General features: G+C 35.5%; 1 protein-coding gene across 1 annotated transcript; it reads left to right on the top strand.

Annotated features, from left to right (window-relative positions):
• The first annotated feature begins 1705 nt into the window (after positions 1-1705).
• On the top strand, positions 1706-3444 carry LOC112748039 (AT-hook motif nuclear-localized protein 23-like). Its single transcript, XM_025796244.3, has one exon. The coding sequence runs from the start codon at positions 2213-2215 to the stop codon at positions 3092-3094; it is 882 nt and encodes a 293-aa protein (XP_025652029.1). The 5' UTR covers positions 1706-2212; the 3' UTR covers positions 3095-3444.
• Positions 3445-15870: the final 12426 nt, after the last annotated feature.

Below are 15870 nucleotides of genomic sequence, written 5' to 3'. Positions count from 1 at the left end.
CTATTACTCTGTCGAAGACTTCTTCAATTAGAGTTGTTGATCAAGTTGATGAATCCTCTACCTTATACTTTTATCGTCTCTTATTGACTTCTCCTCCTTGTATTGAGTCTTTTTAACATTGCAAGCCACTGGTCGACATCGATACTACTCACTTGTATGGCAAGTATGGAGGTACTTTGTTCCTGACTTTCGCGCAAGATGGAAACTCGAATATCTTGCCAATTGCGTTTGCACTTTTGGAAGGGAAAAATGCAGAGTCCTGGAATAGTATCCTCACTCACATCGGCTAGTAGCACTCTAAACATCTCGTGGAACCATGTGAAGTGGACTGTCATCTGCTTGACCTTATTTGGCGGTGGCAGCTCATCGAATAATTCCTGAAACCACTTCCAAGCTGATCTGCCGTCCTCCATAAAATTTTCAAAGTCAGTGAGGCACCTACTAACAGCTTTTCCATGGATGGGCAACCCCATTTGATGCGCGACATCTTGCAGCATGATGGTACACTCTCTGAACGGCATGTGAAAAATGTGCGTCTCAAGACGCCACCTCTCAATGAATGCGCTGACCATAGACTCATCCAACTAGAACCAACGACTGTTCAGCCTGGACAAGTGGTACAAACCAGCCTTCTCCAAATAAGGTATGATCCTTTCATGCATGGGTATATTCTGTTGCCTTCGAATGCTGTAAATAGTATACACCTACTCGGCTGCATCATGTGATAAAAATAACTACACCGTAATTATAATCAAATACTTTCAAGCCTAAACTATAAATTATTACTACAAATGTCCTAATCTAGTGCAATAACTACGTAACTGTTTTCTATCCAATCCTTTAGAAGTGAAAATAAGAAACATAAAAATTCCAATATATTAAAACATAATCAATAAATTACTGATAATTCTAATATATACATTAATCACATATTTAATATATATGACTGTCTAAATAATAAAATAGAATGAATGCTAATGTATTTTAGAATAAGTTACAAATTCATCAGTTTTGAATCTTAAATCTTAAATTTTAAATATTAAATTATAAATTTTAAATTTTATATTCTAATTCCTATATTCTAAATACTAGATTTTATATTCTAAACTCTAATACTAAAAAAAACAAATTAACCTCTTTATTAATGCCTCCAACAACGTGAATAACGCTGTTGAGTTAGTACAAGCGGTCTTTGTCCACCATGGTCCCACTTAAATATCCAAATGAAAGATTCGTCGGTGGCTATCGCGGTTTTATAATCAGCTTTCACGTAAATCGCGACATCTTCTAACAATTTATGACCGCCGTTGTTTTTTTCATAAATTGCTATAGACAACAACTATTTATGTAATCTACATTTTTTGTAGAAATTGTTACAGTTTTTAACAGTTTTTATCCAACTCGTTTGTTTATGTAGATCGCAGATGTCTATAGTGAATTATGTTCAATTTAAAAATTACTACAGTACTACACCGTGCAGCGGTTTATATAGATAAAAAAAAAAGTATACGTATCAAATTTTACAAAATTATAATATGATAAAATTGAATTTCAATAATTTTATTTAAGTAAGTCGTCCTTTATATAAATTTAAAAATTTAGGATCGCGTAGTAGGCACGCTCCGGGATCATGAGTGATCAAATGTTTCAACCTATTATATTTTTATTCAATTTGTGTCCTTCGAAGAAGAAAGCTTATTAAAACATTCATTTCCCCAACCAATTATTATTTGAATAATAAAGTTTTGTTTGGCCAAACAAATGACTGCGTCTTAGTGTTTGTCTCCTCCTGCAACTCTCTCCTCCTCCGTCTTCTTCTTCATTCCTTTTTCTCTCTGTGCACTCCATCCATCACACCCTCCTCTCTCCTTTGTTTTTCAACCCTCTCTATCTCTCTCTCTTCTGTCTTCTCCATTTCTCTCTTCTCTCATCTTTCTATGCATAAACTAAAAGCATTTATCTGATCCAATATTACATACACACACTACTTCCCTTATTTTAAAGGCAAGGGGGGGCAAAAGAACAGTTTTTATAAGGGAGAAATTTATTCAATTCACTCCTACTTCAATTCCATCCTATATTATTAATTATTAATAATATAAAATACTATATATATATTAAAAAGTTTTTACTAGTTTTGAGTTAATATATAATTCATTCTAATAATAATAAAAATAAATCTCTCTTTCTCTCTCTTGGGTTTGATGTGTCTATGGCTGGTTTGGATTTAGGAACAGCTTCACGCTTCGTTCAAAACCTGCACAGACCAGAATTCAACCTGCATCACAACCATCATCATCAACAACAACATCATCATCATCATCATCACCAACAAGATTCTGAAGAAGACGCCAACAACAACCACCAAGATCACTATGAGGATGATGCTCCCCACGACCACACGGGTTTGGACCTCGCAACGGCCTCCGCGGGAGATGTCGTCGCACGCCGTCCTAGGGGTAGGCCGCCGGGATCCAAGAACAAGCCCAAGCCGCCGGTCATCATAACCAGGGAGAGCGCCAACACGCTCAGAGCACACATCCTCGAGGTAGCCAGCGGCTGCGACGTCTTTGACAGCGTCGCCACCTACGCCCGCCGCCGCCAGCGCGGGATCTGCATCCTCAGTGGCAGCGGCACCGTCAATAACGTCACCATCAGGCAACCAGCCGCCGCCGGAGCAGTAGTCACGCTCCACGGCAGGTTCGAGATATTGTCCCTCTCCGGCTCGTTCCTTCCGCCGCCGGCTCCCCCCGGCGCCACCAGCCTAAGCATATACCTCGCCGGAGGGCAGGGACAGGTGGTCGGAGGGAGTGTGGTTGGAGAGTTGATCGCGGCGGGGCCGGTGATTGTGATCGCTTCTTCGTTCACGAACGTGGCTTATGAGAGGTTGCCTTTGGACGAAGATGAACAGCAGCTTCCAGGTGGCGGCGGCGGTCAGGGTTCCGGTGGTGGTGGTGGTAATAGTCCGTTTGGTGACCCGTCCTCAGGGCTTCCTTTCTTTAATTTGCCGGTGAATATGCCGAATAATGTTCAGTTGCCATCAGCAGTGGATGGGTTTTCACGTCCACCACCACCACCACCACCACCATTTTAATTTGATTACTATTGCACTCTTAATCTAATTAATGTGGATGTTCAAAGTGTTGATCCAGCAATTTTTGCAACTGCGCGCCCCTTCATCATGATCATGAGTTTGCCTTTCTTGAATTTGAGGTCAGCAAAATCAAATCGCGGACTACATATATATATTTGTTCTTCTTCTTCTTCTTGTTCTTGTAGTGTGGTTTATTCAGTGAGTCATGTCATGTGTACTTTTTTTTATCACTTGTTTTACTTACTTTCTTATATGAATTAATTAGTGTTTGTCTCAAATGTTTTTTATTTCAATTTTCAGAACTTTAGCTTGCCATTGAACTATATTTATAGTATGTTAGTCTTCTGTAATGTTGATCTTTTTTTTTTTAACTTCAAATTTCGTCTCTCTAATTAATTACTATCTAAATAATCATATCCACTGGTGCCTTCTATTTTATATACCTACATATCCCTAATTAAGGAGGATACATATATATTTGATATAAATATATAACAAGCGATATTATAGATACATTAGCGGTCTTAATATAATTCCGGCGTTGAATGTATATTAATAAACCGCAGCATAAGATCAAATATATAGCAGGTTTCTTCCGTATAAGAACTTCAAGTTGGTGATGCACAAGAATATAATATATAATCATCATGTACTCTAATTACATATAACACATTATCAATTTTTCGTCAATAAATCTTTATTAATGTTCCGCATGTTCACTGCCACACTCTATATTTTAGTTTGGATTATTAAGCCTATTTTTGATAAGCTTTCCCCACTGCAATAATATATCTATAGAGAGAAATGATATATATAAATAAATAAGCCTTTACCAACTCAAAAGGCTAACTTATATATATGCCATGCATCATCAAGCTAAGCTTTCCTGTCATTTTTGTTTAATTTGTGGCTGCATCCATGGAAGTCAAAATTTGTGAACCCAAAATCTGATGATAGTTTATTTTAGAATTCTTTTGATTGTTTTTATGAGACCTAAGCGTTTCATAATTATGTAAAAGAAATAAATTAAGGAAATGTATGCTTTTTTTTTTACTTAAAATTACTTATCTTAAAAGTTTAAAACAATAAAATGAGATAAATATATAATTATATTTTTAGGACATATTTTTATATAAAAGTCTCTTTAGAATTGATATAAATTTTGTATAAATTTCGAATTCTAAATTTTTTTTGTCATAAAAATATGAGTAAATACTCTTTTTAATTTATGATTATTTATTCGAAAAAAATAACATCTTTTCTATAATTCAAAAATTTTTAAGTAGTCTTCAAGTAATTAGTCTAAGTAGTTTTTGTAAATAAGTACCTGTTGAAGTGTTAAGGATCGGTTAGTCCAATAACAAAAACTATTTAGACCAATTAATTGTATAGTTGGAGACTGATTAAGAATTTTTGAATTATAAAAAAATATTTTTGACTTTTTGACAAAATAGTTAGAAATTATAAAAGACATTTATTCTAAAAATATTAAAGAGAAAGTTTTGGAGGTTAGCACTTTTATTAAAATTTGGCTAATATTTAATCAACAAAAGAAAAGTGATTAATTTCATATCATTGGACTCACACCATTTAAAATATTACTGATGATTAATTGATAACTACAAATCACAAAAACTACTCACCCTAACACTCTTCAATAATAATACTATTTTATAAAATTGTTTGTTCAAAAAATTTAAACTAATAAAAAAAACTAACACAATAATACTTCTTAGCCTAAGACTTGGACCAAAACTCCTGTCAATGAAATCAAATTAAACCCCAAAAAAATGCAATCATAATGAACAAACATAGTTAGGTATCGAACTATAAGTCAAATAGTGTAATTTCTTCATTTTTATTTAGAAATTTAAAATTCGAGTCTCGCTCTTAATTTAAAAAAAAAAAAAAACAAGTATAGCTATTTGGCTAATCCACTTGCTTAATTAGTATTATTAATATTATCTCAAATGAAAAATGTTGTTAAAAACGCTTTCTAACTCTACCAAGATAATTAATTACAATTAACAATATTATATAACTAGTAAATATTATCATTTTAAATTAATACGTAATCAGTAATAATTTATATTTAAAAAAATTTACACACATGAGATACATAATTTATATTTGTATTTATTAGAATTTATATAAATAAATCAACATAATTTATACCTACATCTGCTAAAAATAATAGACCAAAATTATTAAAATCTGCTTACTCCTAACACTTTCTGAATTATAAATTGTGAAATCGATTGCGTACAACCTACCAAGTTCCCCTTTGTTTGCCGGAATAGCACTCATCTTATTACAACTAAGTTTTGAGAAGCATGGAGGGTCTAATTTCGAAGTTCAACGACTCATGAATTATATATATGTTTTAGATAAGCAAATAATTATATACGAGTAGGCAGCTAGGTTTCCGGCGCCCAAAGGATTTTAATATAGCAAACATGTAATGTCAACTTTTAGTTATTCCCCACTATATTATTATTTTATATTTATATGCTAAGTGGGTTGCATATTTCTCTAATGGACAAAGTGCTGGGTTTGCAACCATAGTAGCTAGGGAAACCGTACTACACTTTGATCAAACAAGCCCTTCTTTCTTTCTTTATATCGTATCCTCCCCCTCAAATGCATTTGATTCCATAAAGCACTTAGCTTCGAGAATATGCTGCCAAAATAAATTAGTTTGCCCCCCTCCAACCAATGATCTTTGGTTACTATTACGTACCTTATTAGATGGTTATAAACATCTAAGATGTTTTCTGATCTCAGTATTATTTGAAAATGGAGTACTAGCTAGCTAGTTCAAGTGAAAAAGCAAGTGACACTTGAAGAATTTTAATACTAGTTTCTTTGGATATGACACTTAATTAATACTTTAGTAGTTTTGTAGAATATTTAAAATTATATATATCTTGTTGCTATTTTAGCTGCATTTTTAATGTTTAGATCTGAGCATTATTGAATGACTGTGTTTTAAAAATCTCTGACTTTATTAATTTAAACAAAACTAAGAATCTCTAGTGACGATCAAGTAATTAATAAGGTATAGCTAGCATAAATATATAGATTCTCTTTGACAATCAATTTTTTTTTTGATGAGCAAAGGGGGGAAGGACCCCAACAGCAAAAGAAAACAGAAAAGAAAAAAGCAAAAATAAAAGAGCAGATCAGGACCCTCTTAAACGGAGGGCCCCGTAACAATCACAAAAAAGTGCATAAGTAATATCAGATGGTGCTCTATCAAACAGGTGTAAACCAAGAGGCATGTCTTGCCCTTTTTTGGCTAGAAGGTCTGCTACAGAGTTAGCTTCACGAAGGGAGTGTAACCAAATAATGTGCTGCAAGCGAGCTGCCATGATACGAATGTCCTGAATGAGGGGGGCACAGGGATGAGTTGGGGAGCAGCCATGATTGATGAACTTGATAGCCGCAGCTGAATCAGATTCTACGACAATGGACTGGTATCCGTTAACTACCGCAATTTGTAGGCCATGGACGATTGCCCATAATTCAGCATGCATAATAGAGCATCCACCTAAATTACATGAGAAACCTTTCAAAAATCTACCATCTGCATCTCTAAACACTCCACCACATGCCGCATTGTTTCTATAGGCATAAAGGGAGCCGTCAACATTAAGTTTAACAAAATCTGTAGGGGGTCGAGACCAAGCAATGTAACAATTCCCGGCAGCCTGGAGGTTCCTGGGTAGAATGTTGCTTTTCGTGACTTTTAGAAACTCCTCCGACCGCGCTTTAATTCGACTCACCGCTGTGACCATAGGAACAGACTGGCCATTAAAAATGAGCTTGTTCCTGAAGTGCCATATAGAGGAGGCAGCTACACCAAAGAGACATGGCCAGTCATTCTTGCTAGTGAGGTTCTGCATCAACCAGTCCTTCAGATCCGTATTGAAAAAAGAGTTCACAAAATTGGGAGGGAGAAGATATTTCCAAATGCATTGTGCGTAGGAACAGTCTCGTAGCACATGAATAACTGTTTCATCATGATGATGGCACCGTGGGCAGGAATCATCGTTCGTCAGGTGTCTTCGCCTTCTCTCTGAATTAGTAAGGATGGCATTATGAGCCACCAACCAGAGGAACGTTCTGATTCGCTCCGGACCTTGCCAATTCCAGACTTGCCTAAAAACTGTATTCGGAGTATGTTGCTCTTCAGACAAGCTCTGGTACGCTGACTTGGTGTTGAACAACCCATCAGGGGTGAGACCCCAAGCTAAATGGTCAGTACCCTTCCATGGAGAGGGAGAAGAAATCGCCACTATCTTTTTCACCACATCCTCCGGTAATAGTTCTTGTAGCTTCCCAGTATCCCAATGCCCTGAAACGTCAAGAAACTCCATCAGTGAATTTGAGTAATTAAAATTACTACTTACCTGGTTTGCAACTCTATCGAGACGACCTAATCCCGGAACCCAGTTGTGGTCCCAGAAACGAATTTGGGCCCCATCCCCTATCCTCCAAATGCAGTTACTTTGGACTTCCGGCCACAACTGACAAATTCCTTTCCAGAGATTCGAGTTGCTCCTCTTCCTTTCTACTCTAGGAATGACATTGTTACCACTGCCATATTTTGATCTAAGAATTCTGACCCAAAGTGCGTCTTTCTTCTCAACCAAACCCCATCCCGCCTTCATCATGAACGCCTTGTTCATTTGGCTTGCATGTCTAATACCCAATCCACCAGAATTTTTCGGTTCACAAACTTTCTTCCAATTTAGCAGGTGTATCTTCTTAGACTGCTCTGTATCTCCCCAAAGAAAATTCCTGCATTTACGATCAATCATATCACAAGTAGAAGAAGGCAAATAGGCAGATTGCATAGTATAAGAAGGCATAGAGGATAAGACAGATTTCACCAGGGTAACTCTTCCCGCAAGAGAAAGAGATGAGGCTTTCCAGGAATTGAGCCTGGTATTGAGTTTGTTGATGATATCTTCAAAGGTATTTCTTGAGACTTTAGAGTGAAGAATAGGAACACCTAGGTATTTCCCTAAGTCATCAGTCCTGGCAAATTGCAACGTGTTGCTTATCTCTGTTCGGACATTATGCCCCACATTCTTGGAAAAGAAAATACGAGTCTTTTCTTTACTGACTTTCTGCCCGGAGCTTTCACAAAATGCCTCAAGGCACTTGTTAATAACATTGGCTTGATCTAGACTGGCTTCAGCAAACAGGATAAGGTCATCTGCAAAGCAGAGATGAGAGATAGGTGGGCCGTCCTTTTTCAGCCTGATAGGCTTCCAGAATTTATGATCCACCGCTGCACCAATAAGCTGGGACAGCCTCTCAATACAGAGAACAAAGATGTAGGGAGATATAGGATCTCCCTGTCTGATGCCTCTTAAGGGGGAGAACTCTTCCAACTCTTCACCATTCCACAGGACTCTCATCTTAGCAGTTGAGATGCAGTTAAGAATTAACTTTATAAACATTTGGGGAAGACCAATATCCATAAGGGTGTCACTGATGAAACTCCATTTTAACCGGTCATAAGCTTTCTCCAAGTCAATCTTGATGGCCATCCATCCTTTCTTCCCTTTTTTTTGTCGCATAGAGTGGATGACTTCTTGGGTGATGATGATGTTATCGGAACTGTGTCTCCCCGGAACAAAGCTACATTGAGTAGGCATCACCAATTTATCCATAATTTTTCTCAGGCGATTTGCCAAGATTTTTGTAACCACCTTATAGGATACATTACATAGGCTGATGGGCCGCAATTGTTTAAGGTGAGTAACAGGATCTACTTTAGGGATAAGAGTAATAAGAGTTTCATTAACCTCTCCAATCTTGTCAGGTTGGTTGAAGATATTCTTTATCAGGTTGCAGACATCATCCCCAATTCTATTCCACTGACTCTGATAGAAAATGGCTTGTAGACCGTCTCTTCCTGGGGCTTTCCAGCTTCCAATACTAAAGATAGCATCTTTAATATCAGCATTAGATACCTCTTGGTTCAAGCTTTGCAAATCAGTACTATTAAGATTGGGAAACATATTATTTACAATGTAAGGAACATTTATAGAGTTGTCAGAATAGAGATCCATGAAGAAGGAAGTAGCCATAACCTCGAGAGTTGCCTTGTCTGTGACCCAATTTCCATTATCATCCTGGAGAGACACAATCTTGTTTCTACGTCTTCGGATCATAGTTGAGCCATGAAAAAATTTCGTATTGCGATCCCCAAACTCAATCCACTTGCACCTAGACTTCTGGAACCAAAGAATTTCTTCTTGGATAAGGATATCTTCATACTCTCGCCATAGGTCCTGTTGTAGCTTATCAAGAAAAGGATTTGAATTGTATATCAAACTGCTGGTTATGCCTTGTAATCTTCTAAGGATTTTCTGCTTTCGTTTGAAAATATTCCCAAACACCGACCTGTTCCAATCCCTGATATGGTCTTTAAATGTCGATAAACCCTCAGTCCAGGAGGTCTGAATATTCCAAGAATTATTAACCACATTTCCAAAATCAGGGTGAGTAAGCCAAGAAGCAAGAAAGCGGAAGGGGCGTCGACCTCTATTATGATCCATAGGAGAAAGAAGTTGAAGGCATATAGGTGAATGATCTGACTTGAGCATGGGCAGATGCTTTATTCTTGCTTCAGGAAAAGCAATTTGCCAGTCCAGATTACTCAACCCCCTATCCAACCTCTCCGCAAGGTTCCCTCTCTTCCAGGTGAAGGGCCAGCCAGAGAAACCCAAATCGACTAAACCGCAAGTGGAGACACAGTCTTGAAAGTCCTTACAGGCACTTTGACCGTTATTAATTGCCCCTCCCTGCTTCTCATGGTTGTGTAGCATCGCGTTGAAATCGCCCATCAGACACCAAGGAAGGATAACATTATTGGCATACTCTTTTAGAGAATTCCATAGAGACCTCCTATACACCTTATGAGGATTGCCATAAATAGCTGTAAGGAGCCAAGGGTTATGATTATTACCAGATATTTTGAGGTGCACAAATTGCCTATCGTGTTCCAGCACTTCAACTATCCATTTAGAAGAATCCCACAAGCACCAGATACCACCAGCGCGACCCACTGCTTCCACAACATAAGACTTATCAAAGCCCATCTTATCCCTAATCTGCTTCCCTCGATCACCGCTGATCTGAGTTTCAAGAAGGATGATGAAGTTCACCCCATATTCATGTCGAAGATCTCTGATGAGGGAGGGGAAGGCTTTACTGCCAACACCGCGGCAATTCCAACTAATGATGTTCATCATTAAAACTAAAACGTAGAGGAGGGGTCACATAGGACCAATGTCATTTACGGCCAGAGGCCCTCTGATCTGGACCAGCTTGGTCCCGGGAGGTAGACTCCTCTTTCTTGCCATCCATCATAACATCACCCATAGTGGTGTCCGCATGTTTTGCTAGGCTGCTAGTAGTTCCAGCGACCACAGTTGGCGCCTCCGTTCTCATTTGGTTGTGCCCAGAGTTGAACAGAAGATTGTCTCTTATGGTATGGTTTCCCAAATTAGCACTAGCCTTCTTCAACACTTCGGAGGCTTCCCATTGATCTTTCTCCATACGTTTCATATATTCCCTGACGACAAGCTCCATGTCTTCGATTTCAACCTTTTTGCCTTTCCCTTTCACGGAACTTGGTGAGGCTTCCAATCCTTTAGGGTTCACATTAGAGTCTTCAGGAATTTTAATTTTGTTTCTATTTCCTTTTCCATTTGGGTCGGTTCCAAGTTTTGGATGGGAGATTGATTTCCTTTGATTTTGTGGATTTTTCCCGGCGCCTGGTCTTAGGATCTTTTTTTGCACGGATTGGGTTTTACCATTCACAAGTTGGGCTTGTGGCTTTTGAGGCCCACATTGATTTGGCTCTTCTTGGGCCTTTTCCTCATGATTTACAATTTCATGCATGTTCTCTTGCCTTTCCTCATGTAATATAATAAATCGAGACCCTGATTCCATATCTTTCTTTCTTGGAGAATTATCCTCTTCGGAATTATATATAGTGGCATGATCTTGAACGGCGGAGGATCTTCCTTGCCTTAATGGGACTTTCTTTTTTTTACTATATCTTTTAACTAGCATCCAAGGTCCGAAGTCAGTGGAGATATTTTCGGTACTAGGATCACGCTGATTGGATGAAAATTCATTCTTTCCATTTTGGTTTTCAACCGTTGCAGCCTTCCCTTCCGTTGTGGAGCTTTCTTCAGCAGCTGCTACGTCCACAGGATCACCGTTAGCCACCGGATTCTCCATACATTGCTCCGCCCTATGACCATACTTGCCGCAGGAAAAGCAGATTTGGTAAAGGCCTTCATACTCCAGATGAAGTTCGCACCCAAGCACGGAGATCCGCGGTACTAATTGCTTAGCAAGGTCTATCTCGACACAAATACGTGCAAACTTTCCCCTCGAATGAATGGATGTAGTACGATCAATTTTGAGCATATGTCCGATGGCCGAGCCTACCCTCCAAAGAAACCGTTGGTTGTATAGCTCAATTGGGAGATTCGGAATGCGAATCCAAGCGGCAATTTTTCTAACTTCCGTTGAGCCTGCGAGGAAGAAGGGTCTCCATCTTTGCACAATGAGGTAGTGTCCCGCAATCATCCAAGGTCCTTCCATAAGTGCATGCGAATAATCCTCCTCATCTGAAAAGTGAACTAAAAAATAATCACGATTCATATCAATAACATGAATCTTACCTTTATTAGCCCAGTCTCTATGTAATCGTTGCTCCATGAATGCAAAAGACATCCTTTTTCCTAGAACCTTGACCATGAGTGCACTTTTCCATGGTTTACACCATTCTTCAAACTCCTCCTTTGACACTGGGATCGTGGGACAAGGGTCAAAAGGTTTATCTTCGTTCTCTCGTTCTTCATTGTCTTTGTACCACTTATCTTCAGGATTAGGACCATCATCGTCTATGTCTATTGGTTCATCTTCCTCATGATAGCCTCCCAAACCAGGGCCAGTCAAAAGAGTATCCTTATAGGAGCCTTTTGGTGTTGGTTTTATGGCACTTTCATCACTTGGCATAATATCCATACAGTCGGGAGGCTTGTGTAGTTCCACCTCTCGGCGAGTCTTCACTTTTTTCGTGCTTCTTTGCATTTGGTCATCCTCTAGTGGTGAAACTCTAGGAGAGCGAGTTTCCATTATTTTGACAATCAATTAGTAAAGTATATATGTTACTTTTGTTTTTGAGTTGGCTGAAATTGAGTATTGTGTTTGATAATTAGAATTTAAAATTAAAATTTTAAAAGATAGAGATTGAAATTTTAATAATATCTTTTTAAAAAATTATTTTATTTAATTTTTTAAATTTTAAATTTATCTTTTAGTCTTTATATTTATCTTAAATCAAATATGATACTAAAATATATTTATTTTAATACATTTTATATTAATATATATAGTACAAAAACTTAATTTAGTTTTTGTGTCTTATTCTTAGACTTGATTTTATAAAATTTTTCGAAGAGATATTTGTACTTTTCAAAAGTACAAGCACCTAATTTTGCATTTGGTAAATCAAAAAATTTATGTATTTGTACTTGTAGTTTTTAAAGGTTAGGAGTGCTTTTAAAAGCATCTAAAAGAAAACTTTTTAAAGTTGACTTGTGTTTATCAAAATTAAAAAGTTTAATATAATTTTATATATTAATTAATATCTAAATTTTAAAAACTATTTTAAAAGTATTTATTATCTATTATAGTATTTTTATATTTTAAAAATTATTTTACTAAATACATTTGTTGTTGTTTGTATTTATTAAAAGTTATTTTTAATTTAATTTACTAAACAAAAATATTACAATTTTTAAAAAATTAATTTCTAAAAATTAACTTTTATAAACTTCTTTTAAAAAATAAAATCTTTACTAAACTAATATTAGCCTTTCTTCCAAATGTAGCGATAATAATAAAAGACATTCTCTTACCTACTACCAATATAAAATTTCTTCCAAATTTGAAGAGTGAGACAATAATCGCCTCTAGTATTAATTTACATTAAGCTGGTGAGAAATTTATTGATTCAAGAACTAGTCCCCATAAAAAAAAAGAATTATATATAGATTTATCTTGAGGGAACTTATTCAAGTCTTCATAATTATTTACTAGTGAAGGTTTTAACACACAGTTGATGAGAACATATATGAAACATGGTACACGACACCTGAAGGGGTTGTTGGGAAGGAAGATTCCAACTCCATCCCGAACATAAATTATTAGTGCAAGTTTGGTTAATTAATAATTAAGTTTTTTTTTAAATATAAAAAGAAGAAGATAAAATAGTAGTCTTGGATAAAAGAATCAAACTGAGACTTAGTCGTGTGTGGAATTTATTAATTTAATACCATTTTATCCGAATGCTTGCACCCATTTGATTCTAAGATGTCACCTTTTCAAATATAATATACCACAAGATAGAGCAGTTGAATTTTATACTTAATTTCAAACAGAAAACTTATTAGTTTTGTGTTCAATTTAATTAAATTAATTATACTAGGTGTATATTATAATTATTTATTAGAGTAGTACTAGGGAGCTAATGACCTAAATGTACAATGTGTACAATCACCTATATTATCCAGAATAATCATCCGGATACCAGGATAACCATCCGAATTCGAACTCTTGACCTTCCGGATCTGAAACTCTAATATCATGTCCTGAAACTATTCATCCCAAAAGCATAACCTGATAGGATAATGTAACACTAATAATCATATCTCTAATACTTTCTAAACCTTCATTGTACACATTATACGCTTAGGTCATTAATTCTCTATACTTTTTCTATTTATTAAAATAGAATATATATCATAAAATAAAATATATATTAAAAATATATTAAATTATATATTTATGTATAAATATATAATAATTAATTTTAGTAGCTGATTTTGACCGTACAGTATTAGTTTTGTAATTCAATATTATATGTTGAAAATCAAGAGCGACAAAGCAAAACCACGTTATATCGAGGGCTGTTTTATGATGTTTGTCGTATAGTGACCATTATGAGATGAGGCCAAAATTACAATGATGTCAAAGTACTACGGAGTTGCTTTGGTCTTATATTTGATCAAGCTTTAAACAATAAAAGGGCATAGTACATATAAAATTCAAGTAATGATGAACATACACTTATGTTAATTGTTATATATATATCACCATGGGACATGGGATGAAACTTGAAGGTCTACTTTTCCTAATATATATTCTGGACATGCTGTCCTAACTCCAAAAGATGCTACATATCAACAATATAATATGGCTCCATTTCATCACAAGTATATGAAGTAATAATAATGTAACCCCATTTCAGGAACCTCAGCAGCAAACTAGTTAAATATTATTAATTTTTTATAAATTATAAGCATTATTTTTTATTAAATATATATAAATATAATAAAAATAGAATTAGTTGAGATAATAATTAATTTATAATTTATCTAAAAAGTTTTAGATTTAAATTTTAGAAAGAGAAAAATTAAAATTATATATAAAAAAAATATCTAAAAAAAAAGTTTCACACCAGAGTATCGAATTTTCATCCATTTGTACCGACTTGCATTAGTTTTTCTATATCTTTATTAGATAAAAAAAAAAACTTTAAACTGTCATATTTGAAGGCTGTACGGCAACTACGCCGATAGAGCTAACATGAGGTTTGTTTGACCCTTCAATCTGCTAAGAGGAAGATAATAATAACCTTTTGGGTGTAGGTGAGTGAAATACGCTTAAAGATGTCACAATCTGAAATAATGTTTAAACTTATGGGAGAACACTGTATCAAAAGTTTCCCATAAAGTCAAAGACGATTTTTGCTTACTTTATTCTTCGCTTTCTTTGATTCTACCCTTGTGTTCTGATTTGGCCGAATTAATCCAACTTCTAAATATTGGGTCAAATTTGAACTGTCCTTCCTTTCTTGCTTGATTGAAATATGTGCTCCAATCATTTTAGTGAAGGTAATGCAAAATGTGACATAATAAAAAAGAAGAGACTTTAAGAATAATGAAAGTAAGGGAAAAAAACCTTACATGTTCAAATGAGATATGTAAACATAACAACTAAACTATAAGTTCAACCTTAATCCCATGCACCACTTAAAAAGAAAAATACGTGGAGGCAAAATTATCCATATTAACATTAGAAAATTTTTCAATGGTTATTTTTATCAGATAGATCGAACAATTCTCAATTTTAGAAAACTACATGATTATTGTCAAGATTTAAATTCGGGTGTAACATATTAAGAAGTAACGCATATAACTATTCAACTAGGGGTGATAATGGGTATGATAGAGTAGGGTTTGGATCCAATCCTAATTTTATCCACGGGTTGAGATTTTTATATAAATTCAACTCTTTTTTATTTGTGAGTTCAGAATATCCCAACCTTAACCCTACCAATTCTTAATCTGTGGATACCCGACCCTACTTACTGGTTAAAAAAAAGATGCAACATTATTATATAACCTGATGATAATTTAAAATAGAATTGACTTTTATGTAAAAAAATATATTAAATTAATGATTTCTTTTAGTGATTAAGGATCTTTTGCATTTAGTGAGAGGACTTTAGTTTAACATCAACTTAAAACATATTTTTATATAAAAATATAACATATACATATATAAGATGTGAGTTGGTCGGTAGAATTGTGACTCAACCCGCATGAGAACTCTACCCAATTCGCATGAGAATCCTACCCGCACTTTACCCTACTCATTGCAGATCGAGTTCA

This window comes from Arachis hypogaea, chromosome 15 (assembly GCF_003086295.3).
Source record: "Arachis hypogaea cultivar Tifrunner chromosome 15, arahy.Tifrunner.gnm2.J5K5, whole genome shotgun sequence".
Classification (NCBI taxonomy): domain Eukaryota; kingdom Viridiplantae; phylum Streptophyta; class Magnoliopsida; order Fabales; family Fabaceae; genus Arachis; species Arachis hypogaea.
This window is presented reverse-complemented; position numbering and strand designations above follow the sequence as displayed.